At 35.0% G+C, this 18675-nt stretch overlaps 3 protein-coding genes across 5 annotated transcripts; 1 reads left to right on the top strand and 2 right to left on the bottom strand.

The window, feature by feature from the left end:
- Nucleotides 1-3894: 3894 nt before the first annotated feature.
- On the bottom strand, nt 3895-5008 carry LOC112517093 (elongation of fatty acids protein 3-like). Its single transcript, XM_025124412.1, has one exon. It carries the CDS (start codon nt 4932-4934, stop codon nt 4113-4115), a length of 822 nt encoding a protein of 273 aa, XP_024980180.1. The 5' UTR covers nt 4935-5008; the 3' UTR covers nt 3895-4112.
- A 4443-nt stretch (nt 5009-9451) lies between these two features.
- LOC112517331 (RHOMBOID-like protein 10, chloroplastic) lies at nt 9452-13503 on the top strand. Of its 3 annotated transcripts, XM_025124726.1 has the most exons (10): nt 9452-9692; nt 9783-9851; nt 10672-10928; nt 11062-11116; nt 11208-11288; nt 11376-11472; nt 11874-11941; nt 12302-12400; nt 12503-12544; nt 13040-13503. In XM_025124726.1, the coding sequence occupies exons 1-10, from the start codon at nt 9516-9518 to the stop codon at nt 13184-13186; spliced, it is 1092 nt and encodes a 363-aa protein (XP_024980494.1). In that variant the 5' UTR covers nt 9452-9515; the 3' UTR covers nt 13187-13503. The 3 variants fall into 3 exon arrangements, with proteins under 3 accessions (XP_024980494.1, XP_024980496.1, XP_024980495.1); XM_025124728.1 differs by lacking the exon at nt 9783-9851 and having other exon boundaries at nt 10702-10928; XM_025124727.1 differs by lacking the exon at nt 9783-9851.
- Nucleotides 13504-15672: 2169 nt separating this feature from the next.
- Nucleotides 15673-18352, bottom strand: LOC112517434 (transmembrane emp24 domain-containing protein p24delta3-like). Its single transcript, XM_025124859.1, has 4 exons — nt 18149-18352; nt 17012-17221; nt 16273-16349; nt 15673-15817 (listed from the first exon to the last, which is right to left on the bottom strand). The coding sequence occupies exons 1-4, from the start codon at nt 18350-18352 to the stop codon at nt 15673-15675; spliced, it is 636 nt and encodes a 211-aa protein (XP_024980627.1).
- Between the last annotated feature and the right edge of the window lie 323 nt (nt 18353-18675).

Genomic DNA, 18675 nt, shown 5'->3' with positions numbered 1-18675 from the left:
TACTTGTAGAGGTCAATGCCAAGCGGTAGTGTGGATACGGATTACATTATACGTCATTTGGTGCTCTCGATTCAAACTGGCCTTTGGTGAAATGTTATCTCCACAGTCTAATTTACAGTTCGAGATCCAACCCTTTTCTTTCCCATGACTGGCTAATCGTGTTATAGGTTTTAATATCTTCTGGTTGGATTGGCGTTGCAGACTAGCGGTAGGGGTAGCATTTAATGTATGATTAGGTTTGGTTTGTTTGTCCGCTTTCATGCTGGTTGTTTCTCGTGGTGGTTGGGTTGAAGGTTTCTTGTCGTGCTTCCTTGTGGTATTTTAGTTAGCTTGTGTTTGTTGTGGTGGGTGGGTTTTTTGTTTTGCCTATCCTGTTGCTTTTTTCTTGTTTTTATCTGTCTTATTAGGTTCGGTTGTTTATGTATCTTGTTGAAACTTTGTTTCTTTTTGCCTTTGTACTATGTTTTTTCTCAGGAGTTTTTAATAAAACTGGTCTTTTTTAATGATAATTGTAAAAAAAAAAAAAATACACATTAGCAAAAAATGGTATTACCTTAATAAAGAAAAAAAACACACACACAACACTCATGTCTCTCTCTACCAAAAATACATCTCTTTCTGCACAAGGAATCATATATCTGATCAAAGTTTATATGAATGAATTGTTGTTGGAAATGCTAGTGACCTGGAAATTTATTCTTCATAGTTCATCCCACATTGGTAGATAGAAAAGCACTAGAAAGTCTTATAAGGTTTTCCTCTCAATTGGGTCTTGAACTCGTTGATAGACTCATGACGGGGGGTCATGAGTGGAAGGCCCAACACATACGCACGTGCGTGGCTGTGGCCGAGGGCGGGATTCACGAAAGTGGCGTGAGGAGGTGCACTTTGAAAATCAGTAAGGGACTTGGTCACTATATGATCCCGAGTTTAGGGGGATTTAGGCGTGATCATGGGGTGGTTTCACACACCGAAAATCGTCTGCTCTCTCTCGAATTTATGCCAAAATCTCTCTCTCTCTCAGTTTTTTGTCTCAATCAGTGTGAAACTACCATATTCTACATCCAACTTGCCTTTGATTTATTTATCAAAGTTGTTGATAAACAAAACACGATACTACATAAAATCCTGGGGCTTTACGACTAGTCGACTCACAACATACAATAGTGGGTGGTCGTATAAAACCTTTAAGGACAAGTTTTACCGTACAGATTCCGATTCAACGTCACTTCAAACAGGTTAGTTTTAGTTTTCGTGTATCTTAATTTTTTTTTTTTATGTTTACTTAGTGGACAACTCTACTTCTACTCCATTATTTCATTGAATCTATCGCGGAGACAAGTTCAAATCTGTGTGGTAGTGATCGGTTTGTGCTTTGATTCTGCATAGTAAAGTTACCATCTTTTATAATAAAGGTTTTAACTTTATAGTTCAATTAATCTTTTTTTGGATAAAAGAATTAAACTTTATTTATAAAGATTAAAACTTTATCGTTTTATCCATCTAACATTAATGTTTTTCAATATGAATCTTGATACATAAATTCTTATTTTTAAATTTCCCAAAAAAACGCAATCATAATTCCTAAAAGCTCCTCCACCCTTTCCATTAAGCTTGTTCATAAATCTTCTTCGTCGTCGCCAAAGAATAAAAATGGGTTCTAGGGTTCTAGATTCTGGGTAATTCTTTGCGTGATTATAAACGATACTTGATAAGATTGTAGTCCATCAAAATGATATTATACGCAGCAATTTATCCGGTAACCGCTTATAAGGTAAGATTCGTCACTCTCACTTACCGGGTAAGACTCTTCATCTTTGTAATCGCTCTTACCGGTTAAGATTCTCGACTCTTGCCACATTCATTCAGTTTAGCAAATGACCCAGTAAACGAAACCTTAAATTACTTTGATGGCATTGACTATGCAATATTTTTGTTTTTAACTTTTCTGTATGCATGGTGAAAATCTGTATACACCACTGATTGTGTTCTTAAGCTAGATTGCTTCTAGAAAGAATTTCCATCTATTTGGCTGAAAAAATATGAAAAATGTAATATAAGGGTGTTTTGGTTATTTTATTATTATTATTATTTTTATTTTAATTCCCAACAAAACATGTACCATTCCTGCCAAGAGAAATGAATTGTCAAATCCCATTCCAATTCAAAATTTCTATGGATTCCAATTTCAATATGCTTGGATTTATTTTACAGTTGCTGAATGATTTGGTGCAAAATAATTAAGTGGTCAGAATGATTAAGAAGCTTTCATGATATAGTGCAAAATGAAATATAACTGTTTGGTAATTGTCTACAATGAAATGATGACACTTAATGGTTAAGGGAGGCTCATGATACAAAATCATTCAGAGGGTTTTAAAACCATTAAGAGGCAGACTTTTTTTTTTTACCAAACAAGATTCATCTCTTAATGATTTAGATGTTACCTCTTAATGAAACTATTAAGAGGTAAACAAACAACCCAACCACAAGTGACTGCAGCTTTTCTTGCATTCATATATGCACTCATCTTCAGGTAAACTACCTTATATTTCTCTCTTTATAATCAAAGATATCAATGATTTGTAATGGTCACCACTTACCAAACACTTGCTGCTTCTTACTCAATAACTCAACACTTAGGGGCTGTTTACTAAACGTTTATCCGATAAGTGTTTATTGGGTAATTTTCCTTACCAAATGAACATGGCAAAGGTTAAAAACATTACCCGGTAAGAGCAATGATAAAGATGAAGAGTCTTACTCGGTAAGTGAGAGTGATGACTCTTATCCGGGTAAGCGCTTACTGGGTAAATTGTTGAATACAATACCATTTTGATGTACTACAATCTTATCAGGTAAAATAAATTACAGTGTTGACTCATAACAATAAGCACTTACGTGATAAGCATCTAGGTAAACGGCCCCTTAGGGTCATTTACTGGGTAAGCGTTTATCTACATGAGTTACTATTCTCTTTTACCTTATCCGGGTAATATTCTCGGTCATCAAAATGGATTGTGGGTAAACATCTATACTGTTCTTCTTGCAGGCCACCACGGGTACTATACTTGCAAATAACAAATTAACTGGAAATAACCATCCGGCCAAATTTTTTTACTGCACGACATTTGTTCTATGTCTAACAGAAAAAAGCTTCTTTTTAACACAAGAATGCATCAAAATCTGCATGACCTACGAACAGATATAAGAACACTTTTGCCTAAGAGAAGAATATCTCTTTATAATACAAGAACGCCTCAATCTGCATAATATCTTCTAACACAAGAATGCCTCGAAATCTACATGACCTTCTAACAGATTTAAGAACGTCTTTCCCTAACAAAGAATGTCTCTTTCTAACACAAGAATGTCTGAAAATCCGTTAGAAGGTCATGCATTCAAAAAAAATGTCGAAAGTGAAAAACCCCGAATCGGCTTGGGGTCTTATATTTTCTGTTTCTCACGAGACTCAAAATTTTCCATATAACAACAGAAGGTGCTATGGTGCTCTTCTTTGGCTCGCTGTTCTTATCATTCCTTTCAAGTATATTAGATCTCTTCGCAAGAGAACTCGAGTTCAGGAAGGGAACGGTCATGGGGTTAATAACCATTGAAACAAAGCATTATAGAAACAAAGCATTATAGAAACCTGTTTTCCCAACATAGCATGCCAGCCGTTTGATAAATTGCCCCAGAGAGATTTGATACAGTTGACGGGTGGCTCGAAAAGGTTAGAGATTTGTTAAATTTGCAGCTTTATAAGATGAACACAGCTTGCCAAAATGTTTATGATTTCAGGTTATGTTAGGCAATGAAAGCAACTTATATCCAGAAAACTATCAAATCAATGGAGATGGAAGAGAAGAATTTAATACCATGATTAATGAACATGTTCTCAAATGTCATTTTGATCTTGGAATTCATTCACGTTCGTTGAACATACCCCAAATCATAACAAAATTGGTTTAAAATTAAACCATGAAGATTGAAATCGCAAAATCAAAAAGACCCAAAAACCAACCATGGCTAAATTTATTGATTGTTCCATCTGGTCTTCTGGGTAACCTCGCGTTTGCAAGTGTACATTGTTAATCAATGGTGGTACTTTATCACAAGGGTTTTGATTTGGTGTTACGATTGGCCTTCTTCCTTTTGGCGTAATTCTTGAAATGGAAGTTAACGAAGAGAGCTAAAAGAGAGGCGTTGAAAACCGCATTGAAGCACCAACCCGAGAATCCAGAGCAACCCGACCCGGTGAAATGGTAATACAACATCAGACCCGACACCATGAAGCTGAAGACGAATTGTATAATCTGACAGTTGGTGACCAAAACCTTCCACCATGGACGCCCCCCAAGTGCGCACAGCAAGTAGTATGCGTACATTAGCACGTGCACGGAGGCATTGGTAACAAGCGCCACCGGGAGCAGCGACTGCGACGTTGAGAGCCACAAGTAGCACATGACAACGACCACCGCATGATGGTATACGTGGAGGAAGGACAACCGTCGGTTGCTGCCGCTGAGGATGATGAGGAGCGTGTCGATGAATTCAAGCAGTTTGGAGAAGTAGAAGATCTGAGCCCAGAAGAAGACGGGTCCACGTGGAGGGGTTTGATTGGGCGGGAAGCAGAAGATCCAACGGTGGTTTGGCATCTGGGAGAGGGCGGAGAGGGAGCAACCGACGGCCATGATTAGGGAAAGAATGAGAAGGATGAGGTTGTGGAGGGCGGAGATAAGGCGGAGGAAAGTGGAATTGAGGGTGGGGAGAGAGGCCCGGCGGAGGACGAAAGTGAGGAGGAGGTAGGCGAGGACGGTTAGGGAGAGAAAGAGGGGGGAGGCACCCCATGTTTGGTTGGGTTTCCACTGGAAGTGAGTGATGGTTGGATGATCAACCAGCCAGTAATGGAGGTTGGAGTAGAGGTCCTCCATAGACGCGCCGCCGTAGGGGGAGGCGATTGGGTGGTTAGCGAGAATGAAGGGGATAAGATCCGGCTGTCGGTCTATCACATTCACATTGTTGGTCGTCTAATACGTGACTCTTTTTGGGTTGAAATTTATATTTTATTAAAATTTATCTTTTGCTTAAAAAATATAATTCATCTATAAACAAAACACACACCCCAATTCCACTTATCAACTTACGTTAACTTACCGGATGAATATGATAATGATCAATAATCTTACCCGGTAAAAGGGAGATAATAACCAAAAGTCTTACCCGGTAAGTGAGGGCGACAACTCTTACTATGGTAAGCGCTTACTGGGTAAATTGTTGCATATGATGTCGTTTTAGTGGACTAAAGTCTTACCCAGTAAGTAAGTGGTAGTGTTAAATTATATCGGTAAGTGCTTATCGGGTAAGTGTTTAGTAAACGACCCCAAATGAATGGGATTAACTCCCATTTTAAAAGAAAATACATGGAACCGAGGAAGATGAAACACCCCTCAAATAGGAGACAACTTAAACATACAATAAAATGAAATAAAAGCTAAATTAAATAAAATCACCCAACAAAGGGAAATGTGAAAGAGTTCACATTAAAAGAATGGACGGTAGATAACAACCTACTGATCTAAACCAATCTAGATTTAAATTATAGTGTGGTGTCACTACAATCACCAAAATAATATATCGTTGTAATTCCAAAAGATGATGTCACAAAAGTGCCTCTACTGGCAAACATCACTTTACTCGAGCATTAGTGTCCCGGTACCTTGAGATCCTGATATAAATGTCATTTAAGAAAAAATGTTAGGCTTAACGCTTATTAAGCTTGAATAGATATAAAATAAAGATATAAAACAATAATACTGAAAACATAGTTTTAATCAAGTAAATTTGTCCATTTAAACCATTGTCACCCTTAGAAAGGCATAATACATCTTACAATAACGAGAGAGACCTAATTTACCATTGATAGTGACGAAACAAAAAAGTAAGTCATATATCTGTATTATATAAGCATCAATTTTTACATATTAACATTCATTAAAATTAACCATTCCAAGTCTATAACTTAATGAGTTAACAAGTTCAACTACTTCAAGTCTTTTGTTTGTGGAGTCATCAATTTCAACCACACCAGGTCTATATCTTGGGATTCCCAAATCCTAGTTAAATTTGTTCACAATAAATTACATCATATTGGTCAATAGCCGATGCCCAACTCCAAAAGTCCACACCATATTGCCTATGAAGACTTAATGTTTATTCCAAGTTACAATTAGGGAATATCATAACATTCATACAAAATAACACCGACTTATATGCCTATGGATCCATTGCATTATAATAATCTACTGTATCTAATCTTCTAGATATGTCAAACCATATCCAACGAATGAACATTCATGTATACATAGCCATTAAATAGGTAAAATCCCATTTTATCAACATAACAATTGGTAAGACCATTTCCACGTTTTTGGTTCCAAAATCCACAATAACTTTGAAGAAATCATCCCCCATGTAAGTAAAATCAACCCCTACACTTATTTCATCAAAAACCATAAAGTCCCCAAAACCTTAAATTTGATCTAAATGGTCCAAAATCAACCAAATAAGAAATACATGAAATGGAAGACTTGAGGAGCTAAAGAACTACATTTTAACATCTATATAGTTTTGTAAAGTGTAGGCCGAACTCGTATTGACAGGTTTTGGCTAAAACTTAGAAAATCGAGAAAACACTTGGGGGCTGTTTGGATAATTGGAATTAAAAGGAATTGAAATGTCCAATCCTTTGACCAAATTTCAAATAGAATGTTTGGTTCATGGAATAAGACTATGAAATCCTTTCAATTCCGGTCGATTCCTTCACGCGCAGATTTTACAATTCCATGGCAATATGCTAGGATTTCATTTCCTTTCCTACAGACGCCTTCCCTAATCCAATTTCATGCAACCAAACGCAATCACAAAGCATGGTCAAATTCCATCAGATTCCATTCCATTTCCTCAAAGTCAAATTCATTTGATGAATTCCAATTCCATCGAATTCCATTCTACAAACCAAACGCCTCCTTAGAAATGAAGATGAAAATTTAATCTTACGTTTTATCCCTAGCTTTGATGATGACTAAACCCCCCTTGAAATGGTTGAGGGAGTGAAATAAAATGTGCCCCAAAGTTGGATTCAATGAGGAAGGAAGAAAAATGGGTGAGAAAAGTATTGGTGAACTAAATGAGAAAAGATCCCAAAAATCGGCCCCTTTTGTGTGAATCTGCTTTCTACACGCCCTGTCCCGCGACCTCAGGTCACGCACATCCTTGAGGATAAAGAGGCAGTAGGATACACGACTACCCATGCTACTTAAGGTCACTGGGCAGGTCGCAGGGATGGTTTTTTTGCCCGATTTTATTCTCGTTCTTGATTTTTCTTGCAAGGCTTTCTACCAAAACTTTCAAACATACAAATAATATAAAAGAGGGTTACTTTAAGTGCCATAAGATGTTTTATTACCAAACTAAAGCATCTGAGAACTCGGTGCTATAATCCTACCAACCTTGACTTTAAGTTATTATATGCCCATGACATTTGTCACAACTGCTTATATTTAGTTGTTTTGATTAATGCGCACCGTATAAGCATTTGGGATCTGTCCCATTTCCCTTTTTTGACGAATCATATGTCCCTGCTCGACGGGTGGATCTTGCAATCAAGTTTGAGAGTGGGCATGCGTTTGGATGGTAGTTATCATATAATTTAGGTGTACTTTTGTTTTTCTAAATAAAATTGTTAAATGTACAATTGTCTTTTCAAAAATAAAAAAAATTCATGCAATGCCATCAATTATACAAACAATGCATACATTATCCATATGACGATCTTTAATGTTACTCATTTTATTTCAGTTTACAGCTTTATTCTTCAACAAAGTTATAATATATATATATATATATATATGTGTGTGTGTGTGTGTGTGTTACTTAAATTCTACTAACTTTTATGAATCGTATAGATACAATTAGTCGATGATTGTATTTAACAACTAACAATTATTTATATATACAATTTACATTACTACTTAAATTACTCACGCTATCGTGCAATAATATAAAATATACGATCAATTAACTTTTTCCACATTTTATTCTCCAATATATTTAATTCATATATGTATGGCCCCTTAATATAATACTAAATTCCTTTTGAATCTTATTAGATATTAAAAAAATATACCTATTTTATTTACTAATTTTTTTTGAACTGCTATTATATACCAAGTTTAATGCGGTTTATGTGTTTTAACACACTCGGTTCTTATTTTGGAATATATATAGATTACATCCTTGCGATTGTATTTTATAACACGTTGGGTCCCTAAATCTAACACTGTTAGTTTTTTTCTATTAAATATGTTAATTAATAGGACATTTTGGTCATTTTAATATATGAACCAAACATGCAATAAAAACCACAAGTACCAAACATGTAATTTACTCTCTCTCTCTCTCTCTCTCTATATATATATATATATATTATATTTATCAACTTACTTTTACAAATTTTCTTATTATAATATTGTATTTTTGTTTTTTCATATTACAACATATCATTTCAAGTTGTTTTTATTATGACATTATACTTTGATTTTTCTTTACTATAGCAACATATTTTCAAGTTATTTTTTATTTAGAAATTGTACTTTCAAAATTTCTTATTATAACAATATAATTTTAAAATATTTTTATTAAGAAATGTTTGTTGAAAAATTTATCCATTATAACAATTGACACCCTTTTGATTTGAATTACGATAACATCATACAAGTTATCAAACATTCATGACACATCATTCTGATTATATGACGTAAATAAATAAAACTTTTAATATTTTTTGAATAACATTCACACTTTTCCTTCTGATTATTCATATCTCACATTGATTATTTTTAATGTCTTTTAAAAAAAATATTTTCTATTTTTTTTTTACTTTTATTTAAATTATATGAAAATTAAATATTTTAATGTAACATATTTTTTAAATAAATATGATTAATTTTTTTTTCTTTCAAAAAACACATATTTAATAAACTTTTAAATAACTAAATTATCTTATTCTCAAGACAAAACTTAATAATGACTTACATTAAAAATAACCTATCGACTTATTTCAGTGTTTGAGTTTGTATTAAAAATAACTTTTTAGTTTATTCTGATGTGACATCGATAATAAATACTTTTAATTGTTTAAATAAACAATTTATACCGGTACTAAATCAGTAATAAATTTAAAAAAAAAAATTAAACTATTTTAATTTTTAATAAGTTGATAAGTGATTTTATAAAAAAAAAAACATGATTTGTTTAAAAAAAGCGAAGGGTGACAACAACAAAATCTGAAAATCTGAAACCATTACAAAACTTTACACGTGGGAAGGAAGAAAACCAATGGACTATTGAGGTATAAAAGGGACGTTGAGTGCAAACAAAGACTGCATCAATCACCGTGAATTGGATCAAAACTATCATCGGAGTTCGGATAGCGGTATCTTCTTTTCACTGCGATGGTTGGTTCCTTTGTACCTCAGCCACCGGAATTCTCGGTTTCCGGACTTGGATCACTTCCCAAACCATTCCATCTCATCACCAACGCTGCCGCTCTCCGCCTTGCTCACTTCCTTCGCTTCAGTGTCGTCTCCAATCGCCACCATTTGGGCTCTATTCTGCACTCACCTTTAAAGGCAATTCCCTTTACTCCTCTTCCTATATGATAAATAAGAGAGTCAACTTATTTAACTTTATTAATATTGGAGGATTTCTGTGGTTTCTAGGGTTCCAACTCTAAAGCAATTGATTTTTACCTGAGGCGGGATTACACTTCATGCAAATCTTTTACATCAGTACTGTTATGCTCTTTGAACTATTTGACTCAAATTTTGTAAGAAATTTTCTAGTTAAAAATGTAGTTTCAAGTTAAAAGGTAATTTGTTTGACCTTTGAAGCCAAAGTGCACTTGATTAGAATGCGTGTTTTGCCTATAATAGAATTTAACTTATGTGGTAGAATCCTTTGTGTCCACTTCTGCTTTTACTAGCTTAATATATGAAACAGACAATAGGTATTATATCAAAAATGGTAATTTGCTCTTGCTAGAAGGATGATGATGCCTGATATCCTGAATATGTGATCCAGATATAAGTGAGCAACGTGGGGTGGTATCTGTTTTGTGCCGATTTTTTTTGGGAGCTATAGATTTGCTGTCTTAGTAAGTTCACTGAAATCACAAGGAAATTAAGAAAAGATTATATTAAACCTTTTGGTGCCATAACACACATTATGAAAACATAAACCAAACCAAACATACCCGGTAAATCCCACCTGAGATAGGGTTTGGGGACGGTAAGATGTGCGTAGACCTTACCTCTACCCCCTAACGGTAAAGAGGTTGTTTCGGTGAACACCCCAGCTTATGAAAAGTGTGAGAAAGAGAGAGTGAGTAATGATAAAGATTTGAAATGCTCGCCAAGAGGAAGTAAAAACATACAAATAGAGGCAGGTACGAGAAAAGCATAACCAATTGTGAAAACATAAAGGCTAAAACTGTACCATCAGATCTGCAATTAAAATATTTCTGTACTTCTAAAGAACTTTGCTCAGGTTTGTGTTTGTGGTCTGGAAGTTTGAAGTTGACCCTTTTCTATTCTGTTTCTTGTCAAACAGAATTTTTCTCATCTTGGCCATGTTCTCCAGTTGAACAGAATGTCTCATGGAAGATCCCACCAGTTTAACTGGTTTAAGCTTCCTCAATGGCCTCATGATGCTTGGGCTACCACGTTCTCTTCCTGCATATTGTTTTTTGGTGGAGAAGGAAATAAAACCAATTATGGAGACCAAGAAAAGGCATACTTAAGGACTCCCACTAGAGGTCCCGTTAATAAAAGGATATTGACAGATATACTACTTGCCATTAATGTGTTGTAAGTACAATGTTTTGCCATTAGTTATTTGACCTTTTTTTTGCTTCTAGTGCTTCATGTTATGTTGTAATTTTGCGTTTATTTCATTTGGATGTCGGAGAAAAATATTCAAATTAATAGATTTTCTTTTCAGGGTATATGTTGCACAAGTAGCATCACAAGGAAAGTTGTTAATGTGGGGAGCAAAGGTTAGATCTTCCGAGTTAAAAATAGCATCCTACATAGATGGTTTAGATGTTTCAAGACTTTTAAAACTTTTAGTTAAAATTTTGTGGTTAGGTTAACGGTCTCATTGACAAAGGAGAGCTATGGAGACTGGTCACATCTGCCTTTCTACATGCAAATGTCGGACACCTTATGGTCAGGTTTGAGTTTTTCTGCATCTAGTATTATATTTCTAATGATCTATACTTCAAAATGAACTGAAGTAAGTTTAACCCTTTTCAGATTAATTGTTATTCTCTAAACTCTATTGGCCCTACCATGGAGCATCTGAGTGGCCCCAGAAGATACCTCGCTGTTTATATGACCTCTGCAATTGCAAGTAATATCATTAACCGATTATAAAAAAACATGTTTTTCCTCTCTCTCTCTCTATACCTATTATATAATTGTGTTGCAGCCATCATACTTGGTCTGTTTTGCTGTAGTTAAGGCATTGAATTTGCGAAAATTCAGAAAACACTTTTATTTTGTAAAGTGAGCGGTCTTGAAAATATTCTGGAAATCCGGAAGAAAGAACCATGGTACACTTTTTGACTAAAATTCCATTCTTGCAAGTGTTGTGTTCTTTTCATTTCCATTTTTGCAAGATTGATGGCTGGTTTGCAACAAAAAGCAAAGTATAATGGTTCGAAAAATTAGTAACTCATATATGTATGTATATTCGCATAAAGCAAAATTCACTCCAGAGAGTTCATCTAATATTGAATTTTACAAACATAGGTTCAACAATGAGTTACTGGCTCAGTAAAGCACCAGCAGTTGGCGCTTCAGGGGCAATATTTGGATTAGTAAGTTTTTAATTGTTGCATCAACATGTGGTGTTTTCCATTGTTTATTATTTTTCCAATTTCATATTTGCTCGACACTCCTAAGAATGTTTAAATTAGACTCTTGAATATGTCCGATTGCCTGTTATGTTACCTATATTATTGTCTACTTGCACACACCTCTTTTTTGTGCACAAGACATGGGTCTTCATGGAAACAACCTCTCGATCCTAGTGGTTGAGGTAAGGTTTGCATACATCTTACCCCTCACAGACCCTACTTTCAAGTGGGATATAATGGGTTTGTTTGATTTCGTTTTTATCTTCGTTTTTTTTAGTTTTATCTCAAACTAAACTGTTTACGAGATTGTTTATGAATCAGGTTGGATCTTTTGCTATATTTGTGTTAAGACATAACAACATGGTTAAAGGTGGTGTAGGAGACTTGAAGCATGTTGCACGTGTGATCGCTTTAAATATGGTACAAATCTACGCTTGCCTTCTGCAGTTCTAAATATGATTTGACCTTATTGACTTGGTTCTTGATTTGTAAGCGTTGACTTTGTGATTAATCCTCATTCAGGCTATTGGGCTGTTGTCACAAGGTATTGACAACTGGGGACACGTGAGTTTTCGATCCCTTTAGTTTGACATTTTCATGGTTTCTAGTTAGGAAAAAAATGCAACAAAGTTTGGCTTAGTTCCTATTTAGTATAACAAATATTTTTTTTCTCAATCAATGTAATGAAGTTTCAGATTATTCTATTTTGTATCCATTTTGACCCGGTTGATCTTGTAACATTTGATGATGTGGATACTTGTTTACGAAAGGGTTACATGTAAGTGGATGATAAACTTGGCATCCGTGTCATCAAATGTTACAAAATCAGTAAATTATGAGTCAAAATGGGTTAAAAAATAGGAAACTTTGTTACATTAAATAATTTTTTTTGAACTTTGTTACATTGATTGAGAAAACAAGTTATTTGTTACTCTAAATAGGAACTAAGCCAAACTTCGTTGCATTTTGAAACATTTTTCCCGTGCCATTATGCATAGAACATCACCACCTACTCGGTTTTCTCTCATTCTTCATTAACAAATTTAACCATTAATCCAGCTTGGAGGGTTACTAGGCGGAATTGCTACATCATGGCTTATTGGTCCTGCATGGAAGTTTGAATCAGCATCTCATCATGGAAGACAAATACTTGTCGATAAAGCACCAATATTTTCTCTCCCGGGCACAAAAAGAGCACCTCAATGACTCATTTCAACAACCATTGCTCACCATCACTATTTGCAGGTAATCACTCATATCCTATTTGTGTTTATCACCCACTCAAACCACGCTAAGGTTAATCTTAATGGCTTTTGTCGGGAGTTACTGATATACAAAGTTACTGAAGATACATGAATAACTCACCGTCGATTCCAATTTCATCATTGATCAATGCCTGCTGCATGTAATTTGTATGTAACATAAGATATAATGACTTGGTCTTGTATAGCTTCTTATTAGATTCTTAAGAAAAGACCTGAATTTTATGCTGATTTGCCCCTTATGCAATTTAAGCTATTTGTTTATGGTGGTATTTCATATATATGGTGGTGGGAGAAGACATGAAGTAAACCACATGGGTGGTGCCTGATTTTTTTGAGCTTGGCTCCAAAGGTCAAAAGTACCAGGAGGAATAAAAATCCCCTTGTGGCCACGGATTGTTCAAATGCGGTGACTCCGGGCTATCTGCAAAGCAGATGGTCGCCCTGAGATAAGTCGGCTCGCATAGCGGGTTGGATATCCAGGTTAATAAAAAAAAAAGACATGAAGTACAACCCATTTCCTGAAACCAGAATTCAGTCCGGTTATATTATCTTTTGATTTTCAAATTCAGTCCAGTAGAAGGAATGGGTGCATTGAGGATATGATATAGATAGGAAGGAAGATAAACTGATCTCTAGGCCAAGATTTCTTGTAGAAAATCCAGTAATTGTCTGAGCCAATTGCTTGAATCTTTAGGGTGCGTTTGGTACATAGATGGGACGATGGGACTTGACTCGACTGAAATGGATGTACGAGAGGGAGGTAGTGGGTGAAAGAATTTTGAAAGATTTTACGGTTTAATTTGACACGGATAGTTTGGTAATTTACTTATCTTGTCTCATCTCATGATATTTGTTCTACCTATTTTGGTACTTTTTGTCGCAGTGTAATGGTGTGCCAAAAACAAGTTTTTGTTATGTGCAGTTACGTCCTGACCCATTTATCAAACACATCGTTAATGAACAAATAATGAACTCGTGTTTATTTCAAATGGAGATTTCCTTTATTGATATTTAAAATGGACATGCCGACATATTTTAGTGATATTTTTTTAATTGGCATTTAAAAAATCGAAAATAAACGATTTTTTGTAATAAGTCTAATAAACCGAACAATCTTTGTTTTATTTCACTGTTATCTTTCGAGTCAGGTCTAATATTTTGGAGTGATCGAATTTGTGAACCATTTTATTTGATATTTTTTTTATTATTATCATAAATTAATTATTATTTTTGCAAAAAAAGTAGCAAAACAATGGTAAAAGTTACAAAATGAGTGTTTTCATGAGAACGAATCATAAAAAAGATAAATTAAAAAAAATAGAGCAAGGGGATGTTTGTTTATATTAAGCGGTAACCTCTAACAAGGTGAATTTTGTTTGGCAAAAAAAAAGTCTGTCTCTTAATGGTTCTAAAACCCTCTGAATGATTTTGTATCCTGGATCTTCCTTAACCATTAAGAGCCCTAATTTCATTGTACACAATTACCAAATAATTATATTTTATTTTGCACTATATCATGAAAGTCTTTTAATCATTATGACCACTTAATCATTCTGTACCAAACCATTCAACAATTGGCAAACGGTCCCTAACTAACGTATTTCATGGGAACGGCTCAATGGCTTAACGAAACTAATGTGTGTGGCTATAGATAATATCCTCTTTTGATCTCGACGACTAATACCATAGAGCCCTAAAGGTAATAGTCAGATAACCCTCAAGGCTTTGAACCCATGATTTCTACGAAGCAAACCCTAGATTTTACCAGTTGAGCTAGCAAGTTACCTTTCTCTTTTTCTCAACCGTTTTACTTTACCAATCTTCTCCCAACTGATGTTTATTTAGTTTTTGTGCAAAAATCTTAAATCTTGATGACAATCTTTGGATGAAGTTAACCATAATGGTGGTGCCTGATTGGTTTGAACTTGGCTCCAAAGATCAAAAGTACCAAGAGGTCCCAGGTTCAAATACAAGGAGGAATAAAAATTCCCTTGTGGCCACGGAGGTTCAAATGCGGTGACTCCGGGCTATCTGCAAAGCAGGTGATTGCCCTGAGATTAGTCGGCTCGCATAACAGGTTGGATATCCAGGTTAATTAAAAAAAAATCTTTGAATGAAGTTAAAAACAAAACAAACTTAGAAAAATCTCATAAAGAGTAGGGTTTGGAAAGGGTAAGAAACATTAGCATTAGCAAAGGGTATGAAGAGTTGCAAGCCATTGAATCCATTTTATAGCTGACAACAAATGTCATGCACTTTAAAGCATACAATCACAAAAAAGGTATAGCAATTGGTCCTTAAGACTATTTCCCATATCTTCAAAGCAGTAAAGCAGGATTCCAATGGTATAAAAATTCTTGACAAAAGAAGAAACAATCAGTTCTACAGCTTAATAATCCTATTCTTGTAACGTTACCGGGCCCGAGTCTAGATTAGTTTCTTCTTTTGGAAAAAGCGCGTTAAGTACCATAGTTGTGCAGCGGAAGCTGCAATGCAAATACCTAACGAGAATATACTGTACCAGGCCACTCTAGAATTTGTAGTTTCGCTCACTTCTATCATCTGTGCCTCCCTGCATAACCACGTAAACGAACCACAATTCATTATCTATACTATATTATATTACATTTGATAAAATAAAAAAAAACAGCTTATTAAACATTAGGTACTTTTTACTTTCATTAATATCTTAAAATTCAAGTTTACAACTTATTACTCTCGTAAATCTAACTGATAAACACGTTCAAATGTAAGATAAGCATTGAAGCCATACTAATACTAAAAAACACTCCATTAATTTCGGATTTTCTTGTTCAATGAGAATTTGCGTTAATTTTCCATTATCGGTTTGTTTTACTTATGGGCCGGAGGAAAAAGACAGCCAGTTTATGTGTTAAAGAAACAAACAAGTTGGCTTTGATGCATATAAATGTAGGAAAAAGAACACCCAAAATGAGAAAAAGAAAACACATATGCGAAGGTTTTATAGCCATAATACGATAATGCATTGGAATTGCAGAAAGGCACCTGCCCTTGAGGTAGAGAAGATTATCATGAATGGCCTCCACAGCTCCTTCAAGCTTTCTCAACTCAAGCTCAACACCCTATGAAGCAATTCAGGCTTCTTGTCAGGCCATAGAAGAGAAGTAAAACGTTTATAACGAAGCTTTTCATAGGTTTCAAATTTCTAACGAGAGTTTTTTAGCCACTAAGCTTGTGAAAGAACACCCGGCAAAAACCCCTCTTTCGCTTGTGACGTTACAAGCTCTAAAAGAACTTTGTTTTTGCTTGTGGTCCCATTTTTTTGGAAAAAGTTCACCATTGTGGATGCTATAATTATATATGAAGTCCAAATTTGATTCAAATAATCATTTGGGTCTACATTATTCATCCCTCTAAATGGGAATGGTGGGTAAATGTACTCGGATGGAAAACCTTTCAAGTTTTTTCGAGGTCACAAACAAGAAAAAGAATCTTGAATAACCCTAATCACTCAAACTATTGCCTTTAATATGTTTTCCATTAATATATTTCAACATTATTAAATGCTTGAGAATTAAGAGCTTATATATGGGCAAAAAGTTGATTACCGACAACCCAATTGGCCACATGGTACCTGCCTCCAGGACACCAATGTGAAGGGACATTTTTTGGTTCACTTGGAGGTTGAGGCTAGCGCACGCAGGGGGGGGGGGGGGAGGGAGGATTGGACCCGGGAAGCAAAAACAGTAGAGCAACAGATGATACAAAGCTATTTATTTCTCACCTCAATTTTTTCTCTCCTTGCAACTGACTCCCAATCTTTTGCTGCAATTCCAGTTTTCCAGTCAATGTTTACACTTAAAGCTCCACCTTGATTAGGGTCGTCTGCCCAGAAGCAAACCAGATACTGCCCGGCCTCACTTGTAGTGAAAGCAAATTGACCGTGAGTTGCATTCTCCTTATGGTGAAGGACGTTTCCGTAAGGTGATGTGACCTACAAAAGTAGAACAAACCATAATTTTCATAGCAGAAGAAAGATCAAAGATGGCAATGGATATAACGAAGTTCTTTATCCTCTGCAGCCTGCCTAACCAAACCAGCGCAGCCCAATATATCCCACCCGTAGGTGGGGTCGGGGTAAGATATACGCAAAACTGACATCTACCCTAAAAAGTAGAACCATTGTTTCCATGATTACACCTGCTAGTGAAAAGTTTGTGAAAATGGAGAAAAAACCAGCCTCCTGATTATCACTATAGCTGAATTTTTGTATTACAACAAAATAGAAGAAGTGACCTCCATAGAAGATAATTAAAAAGACTCTTTGTAACAGTTTATTGTAGTCAGATTATATATGAGACCAGAACCAAAAGCAAATGAAAGCATAAATTCATCATTTACTAGTGTTTGATAACCTCCCTCCCTGAATAGTGAATACAACAAGATAAACATAAATCAAGCATTTGATCCTGAAACATATCCCTAAATCAATTTAGCGTTAGTTAGTTGTTTCAGAGTCTCACATATCATCCTACAAATTGACATCAAATGTATAATGATTATATATACTAATTACTCCACCACATCTTTTACATAGATAGCAGAATCTAATTCCAATCAAAACCCTAGCTCTTATTAACATTTGGTCCTAACACAATTAGCTTTGGGGGTTATTTTCAGATTTATTGAAATTCACAAACTTCATTTCCCCTGGACACTAGTAATCATAATCATAAACATATTAATGTTCAATTACATGTAAAATTCATCGTCAATCTTATAACATCAAAACAAGCTCAGTAATCACATGATTTTTTCATACAAGTCATATACAATTGTACATGCACGTCTGTTTGAATTATATAAACATTCAACGAGAAACACACACAGAAGATATATATATAGAGAGAGAGAGAATTACCTTGGTGGTGATGGAGGGAGTGGGGTGAATATGAACATCGGAGATGACGACGTAATCAGCCAAAACAACGACATTGTTATGGATTTCCTCCGTCACGCACTTCCTTCCAGATTTCGGTAAATTCAACCATATGCAATCACCACTTTTCACCATGATTAACATGAAGAGAATCACCTGGAAGAAGAGCCTAGGTTTTTTCGCCATCTTTATACAGTCTCTGTATCGCTGAGATCAGAGAACTGTTGGAAGTTGGGATCTCTCTTTGCGTTTCGGGCGTTACTGTGATTTTTGTCTTAACAAGATACATGAATGGTAATAAATAGCATATCATTTCTAAATATTATTTGACTTTAAAAATTATTATAAATATTATTTAGTTTTTGAGGACGGTCATAAAAGTTAATGATAACATATTCATATTTATTGCATTTTGTTTGTGTGTGTGTATATATATATATATATATATATATATATATATATATATATATGTTGGTTCAAATACTAACCAAAACTATTGTGCAAACTAT

This window comes from Cynara cardunculus, assembly GCF_001531365.2.
Source record: "Cynara cardunculus var. scolymus isolate 2C chromosome LG 8, CcrdV1, whole genome shotgun sequence".
Classification (NCBI taxonomy): Eukaryota; Viridiplantae; Streptophyta; class Magnoliopsida; order Asterales; family Asteraceae; genus Cynara; species Cynara cardunculus.
The sequence above is the reverse complement of the archived record's forward strand: the minus strand, read 5'-3'. Positions and strand labels throughout refer to the sequence as shown.

Excerpts from the sequence above, each read along its gene's own strand:
- LOC112517331 (XM_025124726.1), top strand. The coding sequence starts at position 9,516 with ATGGTTGGTTCCTTTGTACCTCAGCCACCGGAATTCTCGGTTTCCGGA. Across the intron at positions 10,929-11,061 it reads CTACTTGCCATTAATGTGTT|GGTATATGTTGCACAAGTAG; the intron begins GTAAGTACAATG and ends TTTTCTTTTCAG. Across the intron at positions 11,117-11,207 it reads TGTTAATGTGGGGAGCAAAG|GTTAACGGTCTCATTGACAA; the intron begins GTTAGATCTTCC and ends TTTTGTGGTTAG.
- LOC112517434 (XM_025124859.1), bottom strand. The coding sequence starts at position 18,352 with ATGGCGAAAAAACCTAGGCTCTTCTTCCAGGTGATTCTCTTCATGTTA. Across the intron at positions 17,222-18,148 it reads CTCCCTCCATCACCACCAAG|GTCACATCACCTTACGGAAA; the intron begins GTAATTCTCTCT and ends CTACTTTTGTAG. Across the intron at positions 15,818-16,272 it reads CTTCTCTACCTCAAGGGCAG|GGAGGCACAGATGATAGAAG; the intron begins GTGCCTTTCTGC and ends GTGGTTATGCAG.
- LOC112517093 (XM_025124412.1), bottom strand. The coding sequence starts at position 4,934 with ATGGAGGACCTCTACTCCAACCTCCATTACTGGCTGGTTGATCATCCA.